The sequence below is a fragment of the Oncorhynchus keta genome, chromosome 23 (assembly GCF_023373465.1).
Source record: "Oncorhynchus keta strain PuntledgeMale-10-30-2019 chromosome 23, Oket_V2, whole genome shotgun sequence".
Taxonomy (NCBI): Eukaryota; Metazoa; Chordata; class Actinopteri; order Salmoniformes; family Salmonidae; genus Oncorhynchus; species Oncorhynchus keta.
In genome coordinates, this window is record NC_068443.1 from 6,736,955 (window position 1) to 6,749,259 (window position 12,305).

Consider the following 12,305-nt stretch of genomic DNA (forward strand, 5'->3'; position numbering starts at 1 on the left):
AATAATGCAGATAGAACCATGTAGTTCCAAACTCTCAATTGGTAAATTAAAATGATTTCACAACCATGAGAAACTGAATTAACTGTACTATTCGATTGGGCCTTTCAATGTCAATGTCTAAGATATTTCCCTATTTAAAGAAAAGTAAACTGTGTGAAACCGAATGTATAACCGTCCTTCCGATGGGGATTACCCAGATTTATCAAGAACCCATATGTATTTTGGCAAGTTTTCTTAACAACGCTCAATGTGTCAATCAATTTTCTGCTTACCCGATAACAATCAAACTTCAATAAAAAAAAAAGTCAAAGTCAGAGTACCTCCGATACACAGGGGTGTGACACGTCACAGGTAATACAATCTAAGCTCTGTCTGTGTGACGCTAACTACATAAGAGCACGCTCCCTTGCACACACAGCAGAATCAAAGGGAACAGCAGCAAACTGAAGACATCCTATCTCCTTCAGAGTTCTGTGAGTAGTACTGATAGCAGTCTTTGTACAGGATAGCCTTCTAGTTCTGTGAGTAGTACTGATAGCTGTCTTTGTACAGGATAGCCTTCTAGAATGCAAGGATCACTACTTTTGTGTCACTGTCATATGAAAAGCATATGGTTTTGCATAGTTTTGAATGTTATAGATTTTGTGCGTTATCATTAGTGAAATATGCATTATTCACTTTTTAGCTTGCAAAAAAGTTTAACAAGATATTGTGAGTTGATATAGGCGGTCTACATTTGGACATATTACTATTTTCTATATAATTATACATCTGGACTGAAAAGTGTGCATATTTAGTTCACTTTATTTTAAGGTGATTTTGCTGATGTCCATTAGCAATGGAATACAAATGCTATCATATGACCTAGGTAAAACTGCAAAACGACTTGAAAGTGGATAGCTTGGGGCAGTAGGATGTGAGAAGTTGCCGGAAGCAGAGAGACATTGATAAAGGTGTATGGCTATTCCTGTGTTGCTGCAGGGTTTGATTCCACTCTGCACCTCCGGGATCTCTTCACAGAGCCACGACCACACATCCAGCCATGCGGTTCAACGTAGTGTTCATTCTAATCCTAGCCTGTCTATGCGTCACGCTGGCCCAAGGTACGTTTAGTATAAATAGGATTTTAACATGGGCTGGGTGTCGGTTAATTAAGCCTCCATGTGGCAAGTGCTGATGTAAAACGGGCTTTTGTATAATATTTTTGAATTAATTGATCAAATCAAATCAAATCAAATGTATTTATATAGCCCTTCGTACATCAGCTGATATCTCAAAGTGCTGTACAGAAACCGAGCCTAAAACCCCAAACAGCAAGCAATGCAGGTGTAGAAGCACGGTGGCTAGGAAAAACTCCCTAGAAAGGCCAAAACCTAGGAAGAAACCTAGAGAGGAACCAGGCTATGTGGGGTGGCCAGTCCTCTTCTGGCTGTATGAGTTGTTGTTCATGGATTTGACATTCATATTATGCACTGTTATACAGGAAAGATGCAGGAAAAATACAGATACAAGGACTTTGATACTACCAGCTGGCCCCTTGTCCTCAGAGAGATAAGCCAGCCTCACCCTGAGCGTTGTTCTGTTTGTATTTGATCACTGATTTTCGGATAGCGTTTCAGTCGGTGGTGTTGTTAGCTTTGCTTTACTTATAGTAGCGTATGGGTCAAAGACTGTCAAGCCATATCTACACGCACTTCTTCATTGATGCTGAATCAAACCTGCACACTTCCAACCTGAAACGGTCAATGACAAAAAAGAAGGTATTCACTCTTAGAATGAAGTTTGAGAGCTTGGGGGGGGGGGGGGCATTTTGAACCAATAGAATACACTGATTAATTTCTGTGCAGAGTCGGGGGCCTTCTCTTATTTCATTCATCATAAAGTACAGATGTTGAGCTGCGATCCTCTCCATGCCCCCCCCAGGTTCCTATGAAGACTGCTGTCTGAAGTACGTGCGGAGGGTGAAGAAGACCGCTTTGAGGATGGTGACGAGTTACAGGAGGCAGGAGACGGACGGGGGCTGCAACATCCACGCTATAGTGTAAGTCCTGACTGAGAATAGAGGAGTGTAACCGTGGAAAGGCTGCTATATGACTTTAGTAATACAGAACATGTTAAAAAGTACCTTCAGTGGACGAGACATTCAGCTCTGTGATGCACGGCGGAGGTTCACTCACTTCATGAGGGTCAACTCCAAAACTGTAAGGCTATAAGCGTCATCGGCGTTCGTGTTTTGAAGGATGAGCTTTTATTTTTGTTCCTGTCCACGTCAGGTTCACCATGAAGAGAGGCAGGTTGTTCTGTGCTGACCCCAGAGAGAAGTGGGTGAATGAACTGATGCTGAAGGTCGAAACCAAGAAGAGTAAAAAGGTGAGCATTTCTAACATAACAACTGGATTTATTTATTTATTCATTGATTTCATTCTTCTTCCTGAAACCAATATATTTGTCTTCCAGCACATGAAGGGCCTAAAGAAGCGAGGAGGCTAGAAGCTCTGCCTTCGAGGCCGTGTCGTCTATAACCATTTACTCTGCCATCCTGCCGTGACGAGTCCTGTTGTAAAATCAGTACGATTTTCGATGATGTCTGGTCATTGGAGGGATATTTTTGCTTTTCAACTGCAGAAGACATCTGCTGCTTTAACAGAGATCTAACTGGAAATGCTGCATACTTTCTGCTACTGTGCAGTTCTGCTCTTCCTTTAACAGACACCCGTACCTGTTGAAGTCAGCCCAGCCATTCTGTATGGCTGCATTTTGCTGTATAGCAATCCTGTCGGAACCTGTGTGTGTGTGTGTGTGTGTGTGTGTGTGTGTGTGTGTGTGTGTGTGTGTGTGTGTGTGTGCGTGCGTGCGTGCGTGCGTGCGTGCGTGCGTGCGTGCGTGCGTGCGTGCGTGCGTGTGTGTGTGTGTGTGTGTGTGTGTGTGAGCGTGTGTGTGTGTGTGTGTGTGTGTGTGTGTGTGTGTGTGTGTGTGTGTGTGTGTGTGTGTGTGTGTGTGTGTGTGTGTGTGTGTGTGTGTGTGTGTGTGTGTGTGTGTGTGAGCGTGTGTGAGCGTGTGTTTGTACAGTTTTTTGTTTGTAGCCTAAAACCAGTGATGTTAAAAGTACCCAATTGCCATAGTTGAGTAAAAGTAAAGATACCATAATAGAAAATGACTCAAGTGAAAGTGAAAGTCACCCAGTAAAATACTACTTGAGTAAAAATCTAAAAGTATTTGGTTTTAAATATACTTAAGTATCCAAAGTAAATGTCATTACTAAAATATATTTAAGTATCAAAAGTAAAAGTAAAAGAATAAAAAAAATCCTTATATTAAGCAACCCGGATGGCACAGTTTAATTATTTATTTTATATATGGGTAGCCAGGGGCACACTCCAACACTCAGACATCATTTACAAGCAACGCATGTGTGTTTAGTGAGTCCATCAGATCAGAGGCAGTAGGGATGACCAGGGATGTTCTCTTGATAACAGCGTGAATTAGACCATTTTCCTGTCCTGCTAATAAGCATTTAAAATGTACTTTTGGGTGTCAGGGAAAATGTAAGGAGTAAAAAGTACTTTTTTTTCTATCAGGAATGTAGTGAAGTTAAAGTAAAACCTGTCAAAAATATGAAAAGTTAAGTAAAGATTCTCAAAAAAGTATTTCTACTTAAGTATTTTTTTTACACCACTGCATAAAATCTGGTATTGCATTTCACTGTAAGGTCTACTACACCTGTTGTATTCGGCATTTCACTGTAAGGTCTACTACACCTGTTGTATTCGGCATTTCACTGTAAGGTCTACTACACCTGTTGTATTCAGCATTTCACTGTAAGGTCTACCTACACCTGTTGTATTCAGCATTTCACTGTAAGGTCTACTACACCTGTTGTATTCGGGCGCATGTGACAAATACAATTGTATTTGATTTGCATTGAACATAGCGCCACCAACCATTGCGCCACCGAGTAAAAGTGCCTACAATTTTTGAATGAAATCTCTTTGCATTTGTGTATTCTTTGTATGTTTTGTAGATTTTTTGTCAAATGTATATTTTTCTCGCTTGTTATATCGGTTTTCACTAACAAATACTAATAAAGTTGTGTACTGCGTTTCACTCGGGTTTTGTTTATGGTTTATGAGGTATGACACAACTAAGAGAACAGTTCCTTTATAAATGTTAACCCCCTAGAGTCTATGTCTAATTAGCATAATACAAAATCCCCCAGTTTAAGATAAAGTTATTGGATTTGTCTCAATCCACCTCATCTGCCAATGTCGCACTTCTGCATCTGCGGTCGAAAGGTGACAGAGCTAGAGAGGTGTTTGTCAGTAGCGTCCGAACAGTTTGGCCTACAAAACTATTATAACCCCTTCTATGGAAAATGAGACTCTCATGAACAGGATGGTGTTCTCTGTTTTGCTCTACGACCCAACTTCTGCCTATAGGCGTCCAAACAGTTTGGGGGACTAATAAATCAAATAAAAGACAATTTCATTGGTTACCTACATGTGTTTAGCAGATGTTTTTTTGCAGGTGTGGTGAAATTCTTGTGATGCATCTGTGGAAAGGTGCCTCACTAGACTAGGGGCCTCACTAGAATGGGGTGGCAGGGTAGCCTAGTGGTTAGAGTGTTAGACTAGTAACTGAAAGGTTGCAAGTTCATTTCCCCGAGCTGACAAGGTACAAATCTGTCGTTCTGCCCCTGAACAAGGCAGTTAACCCACTGTTCCTAGGCCATCATTGAAATTAATATTTTTTTCTTAACTGACTTGCCTAGTTAAATAAAGGTCAAATAAACAGCCTAGGGGCCTCACTAGACTAGGGGCCTCACTAGACTAGGGGCCTCACTAGACTGGGGGCCTCACTAGACTAGGTGCCTCACTAGACTAGGGGCCTCACTAGACTAGGGGCCTCACTAGGCTGTAGGTCTCCAGCACCAGTGAGGAAGATGAATGGAAGTGTATATTGAGAGAGTTTGGTGACAAAACTATAAAGGGTTAAATACATGGCAAAATATATATTTGTTTCCTGTCCCCCTGTCTGCCCCCCCTGTCCGCCCCCTGTCCGCCCCCTGTCCGTTCCCCCTGTCTGCCCCCTGTCCGCCCCCTGTCCGCCCCCCTGTCCGTCCCCCTGTCCGCCCCCTGTCCGTCCCCCTATCCGCCCCCTGTCCGCCCCCCTGTCCGCCCCCCTGTCTGCCGGCCCTGTCCGCCCCCCCCCCCCACCCCCCGGCTTAGACTGTAATGGGTGATGAGTTATGACACCACTGAGAGAACATTTCCTTTATAAATGTTAATGGTTGATGAGTTATGGCACCGCTAAGAGAACCATTCCTTTATAAATGTTAATTCTTGATGAGTTATGGCACCACTAAGAGAACCGTTCCTTTATAAATGTTAATGGTTGATGAGTTATGGCACCACTAAGAGAACATTTCCTTTATAAATGAAGTAGAAAGAGGTTAACAGAATCTATCGGCACTCAAAACAACCAATATACGTACATAGAGTATATGTAGTGGCTTTTCTGACAATGCACAGTAATGTCCCTAATATTCCCATCGAGATGTGTTTATTACAGCTGTTACATATTTCTCTCTGTCCCTTTTATGGTTCTGGGTCGATAGACGTCACTACAGACCGACCTTTACACTTTCACTTTTACTGTCAAACCCAAGAGCCTTTGTGTTGCATAACCTTTGACATCTTTATTGTCACGCGGTTCAAGGACAATACAATAAAAACACATTGGACACTTTGTTCCTTCACCAACCCTTTGAAATAGTCTTTTTATTTTTATTTGTACCATTATTTAACTATAATAATCAAATAATAATTAAAACATCAAATGGATAGCAGAGAACATGCCAATCATTTACCCTCATTCCTAGGACAAACCAGAGTCTTAGTACCCAGAAGGTTGTCAATTCACAGACTACCGTGGACAAGAGTAGGGGTGAAGAAACTGACTTGCCTCCATTGTAATAAAAGCACTAAATTCATCTATTTTTTTTACCATTATTTAACTAGGCAAGTCAGTTAAGAACAAATTCTTATTTATAATGACAGCCTAGGATCAGTGGGTTAACGGCCTTGTTCACGGGTAGAACGACAGATCTGTTTACCTTAACTTGTCAGCTTGGTGGATTTGATCTTGCAACCATGTGGTTACTAGTCCAACACTCTAATACCGGCTAAGGTGTTGCATTTATCACATGACTTAGTGATATCAAATACACAATTGATACGATAAGGAAGATATGTGGACTGAATGAAAAGAAGAAATAGACCAGATACAGAAATAACCCCGATCAGTATAGCATTACCACAGATGTTTTTGTTGAAGTTTCCAGGTGATATGGCTAATTTGTTATTTTAGCCAGAATATCCAAGTAGAAAGGCTATATTCCCATCTACCTTTCAGTATTTTTCATAAGTGCCACAAAATGTTTTTCACAGTACAAAATAGAAGAGGATGGCTGCCGGAGAGGATGGCTGCTGTTTTATTGGCTCTTAACCAGCCGTGCAATGTTTTTCATTTTTTTTCACATTGTAGGATGTGGCAGGGCTTGCAAACTATTACAGACTACAAAGGAAAGCACAGCTGAGAGCTGCCCAGTGACACGAGCCTACCAGACGAGCTAAATTACTTCTATGCTCGCTTCGAGGCAAGTAACACTGAAACATGAATGAGAGCACCAGCTGTTCTTGACAACGGGATAAACGGGATAAAATGGCGCTGGAGAGGAAGGCAGACATTTTACGTGTCCCCGAATGATTGTGTTTTTTGTTTTTGTTAGTTTATTTGCATTATTTGTAACTTATTTTGTACATAATGTTGCCGCTACCATCTCTTAAAACCAAAAATAACTTCTACACATCAGGACTGAGATTACTCACCACGGGCTAGCAGAATATAATGTTTTCCTTTCACGACTCCGATGAGCCCGACGCGAAGGATATACTGCTTGCTTAGGAACAGGCCCAGATCCCCGTGATTTGCGTGAAGAGGAGGTGGAGAAAAAGGGGCAAAGAGGGCGGGCTGCCTTCTGAGAATTTGTAAGCGATCGAATAAACCCCACTTCCTTCCATTCTGCTAGCAAACGTACAATCATTGGAGAAAAAAATCTATGATTTACATGTAAGGTGAAACTACCAACGTGACATTAAACACTGTAATATTTTATGCTTCATTGAGTCGTGGCTGAACGACGACACTATCAACATACAGCTGGTTATACGCTGTACCGGCAGGATAGAACAGCGGCGTCTGGTAAGACAAGGGGCGGCGGACTATGTATTTTTGTAAATAACAGCTGGTGCACGATATCTAAGGAAGTCTCAAGCTATTGCTCACCGGAGGTAGAGTATCTCATGATAAGCTGTAGACCACACTATCTTCCTAGAGAGTTTTCATCTGTATTTTTCGTAGCTGTTTACATTCCACCATAGTCAGAAGATGGAAATAAGACAGCACTGAATGAGCTGTATTCCGCCATAAGCAAACAAGAAAATGCTCACCCTGTGGAGGCGCTCCTAGTAGCCGGGGACTTTAATGCAGGGAAACGTAAATCCGTTTTACCAAATTTCTATCAGCATGTTAAATGTGCAACCAGAGGGAAAAAAAACACTGGACCACCTTTACTCCACACACATAGCTCTCCCTCGCCCTCCATTTGGCAAATCTGACCATAATTCTATCCTCTTGACACAAGCCTACCAGAAGAGCTAAACTATTTCTATGCTCACTTCGACGCAAATAACACTAAAACATGCATAAGAACACCAGCTGTTCTGGAAGACTGTGTGATCAAGCTCTGCAACTGGATCCTGGACTTCCTGACAGGCCTCCCACAGGTGGTAAGGGTAGGTAACAACACATCCGCCATGCTGATCCTCAACACAGGGGCCCCTCAGGGGTGCGTGCTCAGCCTCCTCCTGTACTCCCTGTTCACTCATGACTGCACAGCCCGGCACGACTCCGACACCATCATTAAGTTTGCCGATGCCACAACAGTGGTAGGCCTGATCACCGACAACGATGAGACAACCTGTAGGGAGGAGGTCAGAGACCTGACCATGTGGTGCAAGGACAACAACCCCTCCCTCAACGTGATCAAGACAAAGGAGATGATTGTGGACTGTAGGAAAAAGTGGACAGAGCATGCCCCCATTCTCATCGACGGGGCTGCAGTGGAGCAGGTTGAGAGCTTCAAGTTCCTTGGCATCCACATCTCCTACAAACTAACATTGTCCAAGCACACCAAGACAATTGTGAAGAGGGCACGACAAAACCTATTCCCCCTCAGGAGACTGAAAAGATTTGGCATGGGTCCTCAGATCCTCAAAAGATTCTACAGCTGCATCACTGCCTGGTATGGCAACTGCTTGGCCTCCGACAGCAAGACACTACAGAGGGTTGTGCAAATGGCCCAGTTCATCACTGGGGCCAAGCTTCCTGCCATCCAGGACCTCTGTACCAAGCGGTGTCAGAGGAAGGCCCTAAAAATTGTCAACGACTCCAGCCATCCTAGTCATAGACTGTTCTCTCTGCTACCGCACGGCAAGCAGTACCAGATGACCAAGTCTAGGTCCAAGAGGCTTCTGAACAGCTTCTACCCCCAAGCCATAAGACTCCTGAACATCTAATCAAATGGCTACTCAGACTTTTTGCACGGCCCATTACGCTGCTGCAACTCTCTGTTATTATCTATGCATAGTCACCTTAATAACTTTAATACATATTACCTCATTTACCTTGACTAATCGGTGCCCCCGCACATTGACTCTGTACCGGTACCCCCTGTATTTAGCCTTGCTATTGTTATTTTACTGCTGCTCTTTAATTATTTGTTACTTTTATTTCTTATTTATTTGAGGTATTTTTCATAAAACTGCATTGTTGGTTAAAGTCTTGTAATTAAAGCATTTCACTGTAAGGTCTACATCTGTTGTATTTGGCGCAATGTGACAAAAATTATTTGATTCGATTTGATTTGATTTTCATCGCAAGACTGATTGATCACATGTATGTTGCAATACTGGTGAATACTGAAGCCTAGTGAGAGTGATTTACGATGTCATAGTTAACCAAGTCAAGTGAGATTTATCACTTGTATGGTGCGGCATTAACTCAAAGATACTAGATTGTTTTCTCACAGTTCTGATGCATGTCTATTCCCATCCTGTGTTGTGATCTCTTATTCTGTAACCAGCGGTGATGTGTAAAGTCAGGTATTCGTCCAAAATGGCAACCTATTCCCTATATAGTGCACTACTTTTGACCAGAACTCTATGGGTCCCGGTGAAAAGTAGTGCACTATAAAGGGAATAGGGTACCATTTAGGATGCGCATTTGATCTTTTTCCATCTTCATGGGTTCTTGGTCTTCCTCCATGATGTGTAACAGAAAGAGCCCATCATGGTGTTTCTGATAGCATCTAACTGTGAGTCATGTCATAGTTTAGGACCTGGCTGGCTGACTCGATGATTGATTGTTTCCAATCGTGCCTCAAAGACTGAAATAACTTCAGGTGAATTCAACTCTTTACTACTGGGCAGCAGGTAACCTGGCGGTTAAGAGCATTGGGCCAGTAACTGTAAGGTTGCTGGTTTGAATCCCTGAGTCGACTATGTGGAAAATCTGCCAATGTGCCCTTGAGCAATGCACTTGACCATATTTGCTCCTGTAAGTCGCTCTGAATAAAAGCATCTGCTAAAATGTGGCCCTGAGAAGTCGGATTAAGAAATAATGCATTTTGGACTGATGCGGGGTGCTAACATTGCTCTCACATGAGTTAGGCCTACTTGTTGATGTCATTGATGGTTATGGTATGGTCATTTATGACATGGTTATAATATTTCCTAAATTAAGTAGGCAAGTAAGTAGTACCAGGTGATCCATGTATATTGTTGACATACATTATCACATGATGATGTGACTGTAGAGAAGCAATAGTACCCAATCAATAACACAATGTAAGTTAATGGGACGGTTCACCCAAATGACAAAACACAATGTACTCTAGGTTAATGCCCTATATCGATCTGTGGATGAAAACAAGAGCAACTCATCCCTCATTCCCTACTTCCGTGAATGATGATAAACTTGACAGTGAATATTAAAAAGTATATTTGTTGTCACCTGCCTATTTAATTTAATTTGACCTGCCTGTTTAATTGTATTTTACCTGCCTATTTAATTGTCTTTTACCTGCCTATTTAATTTAATTTTACCTGCCTGTTTAATTGTCTTTTACCTGCCTATTTAATTGTCTTTTACCTGCCTATTTAATTGTCTTTTACCTGCCTATTTAATTTAATTTTACCTGCCTGTTTAATTGTCTTTTACCTGCCTATTTAATTGTCTTTTACCTGCCTATTTAATTGTATTTTACCTGCCTATTTAATTGTCTTTTACCTGCCTATTTAATTTAATTTGACCTGCCTGTTTAATTGTCTTTTACCTGCCTATTTAATTGTCTTTTACCTGCCTATTTAATTGTCTTTTACCTGCCTATTTAATTGTCTTTTACCTGCCTATTTAATTGTCTTTTACCTGCCTATTTAATTGTCTTTTACCTCCTGTTTAATTGTCTTTTACCTGCCTGTTTAATTGTCTTTCACCTGCCTGTTTAATTGTCTTTTACCTGCCTATTTAATTGTCTTTTACCTGCCTATTTAATTGTCTTTTACCTGCCTGTTTAATTGTCTTTTACCTGCCTATTTAATTGTCTTTTACCTGCCTGTTTAATTGTCTTTTACCTGCCTATTTAATTGTCTTTTACCTGCCTATTTAATTGTCTTTTACCTGCCTATTTAATTGTCTTTTACCTGCCTATTTAATTGTCTTTTACCTGCCTATTTAATTGTCTTTTACCTGCCTATTTAATTGTCTTTTACCTGCCTGTTTAATTGTCTTTTACCTGCCTATTTAATTGTCTTTTACCTGCCTATTTAATTGTCTTTTACCTGCCTGTTTAATTGTCTTTTACCTGCCTATTTAATTGTCTTTTACCTGCCTATTTAATTGTCTTTTACCTGCCTATTTAATTGTCTTTTACCTGCCTATTTAATTGTATTTTACCTGCCTATTTAATTGTCTTTTACCTGCCAATTTAATTGTCTTTTACCTGCCTATTTAATTGTCTTTTACCTGCCTATTTAATTGTCTTTTACCTGCCTATTTAATTGTCTTTTACCTGCCTATTTAATTGTCTTTTACCTACCTATTTAATTGGTTTACATACAGTTTGAAAAGCAGGACAGTCAGTCTGTGAAAAGTGAATTCTTCCTGCTTCACACAACTCCAGCCGACGCTTGGCATTGCCCATGGTGATCTTAGGCTTGAGTGCGGCTGCTCAGCCATTGAAACACATTTCATGAAGCTCCTGACGAAGAGTTATTGTGCTGACCTTGGAACTCGGTAGTCAGTGTTGCAACCGAGGACAGACGATTTTTACGCGCTTCAGCACTTGGCGTTCCCGTTCTGTGAGCTTGTGTGGGTTACCATTTCGCGGCTGAGCCGTTGTTGCTTCTAGACGTTTCCACTTCACAATAACAGCACTTACAGTTGACTGGGGCAGCTTTAGCAGGGCAGACATGTGATGAACTGACTTATTGGAAAGGTGGCAGCCTATGACGGTGCCATGTTGAAAGTAACTGAGCTCTTCAGTAAGGCCATTCTATTGCCAGTGTTTGTCTATGGAGATTGCATGGCGGTGTGCTCGATTTTATACACCTGTCAGCAATGGGTGTGACTGAAATAGCCAAATTCACTAATTTGAAGGGGTGTCCACATACATTTGTATATATAGTGTATATCATAGATTGTATAATTATAGCATATAGCATTATATATTCCTGTATATTGATGGGCATCTTTAATTACTAATCACTGAATCAGTCTGACAGTGACTTTGGTATAAAGGAATGTCCCATTCACACTCAGAACAGAGCAGACCTGCCCCAGTTTAGATCACTGTTTTTTCTCCATTCAAGGCTTCATCTGACCTGTAATGAAGACAGCTGTGACGTGTGTTGCTTTCTGTTCTCCAGCAAGGTGCCAGGTCATCGTCTGTACGACTACACCGGCATGTAGGATAGATAGGTCCTCAACAGTATGCTGTCTTCATCAGGCAAGCCATGGATATAGCTAGGAAGGTTTTCTAAATATAGAAGGCCCCCCTTCTTGATATTAGTGGTTAGTAGTTAATGTTTCTCAGTATACTAATTCTGTCAAACTATTTATTTATTTTTTCGCACAATTTATTAAAATGTTATAATAGTTCACAATCACCAATCATTTAATATACACAT

The 12,305-nt window shown here is 41.3% G+C and overlaps 1 protein-coding gene across 2 annotated transcripts; it reads left to right on the plus strand.

Moving 5' to 3' along the window:
• The first annotated feature begins 310 nt into the window (after positions 1 to 310).
• Positions 311 to 4,104, plus strand: ccl25a (chemokine (C-C motif) ligand 25a). Of its 2 annotated transcripts, XR_008076779.1 has the most exons (6): positions 311 to 473; positions 982 to 1,103; positions 1,924 to 2,041; positions 2,274 to 2,370; positions 2,458 to 3,709; positions 3,748 to 4,104. XR_008076779.1 is itself a non-coding variant. In XM_052476064.1 (5 exons), exons 2-5 carry the CDS (start codon positions 1,043 to 1,045, stop codon positions 2,488 to 2,490), a joined length of 309 nt encoding a protein of 102 aa, XP_052332024.1. In that variant the 5' UTR covers positions 311 to 473; positions 982 to 1,042; the 3' UTR covers positions 2,491 to 4,104. The 2 variants fall into 2 exon arrangements, 1 of the variants encoding a protein (XP_052332024.1); XM_052476064.1 differs by having other exon boundaries at positions 2,458 to 4,104.
• The last annotated feature ends 8,201 nt before the right edge of the window (positions 4,105 to 12,305 follow it).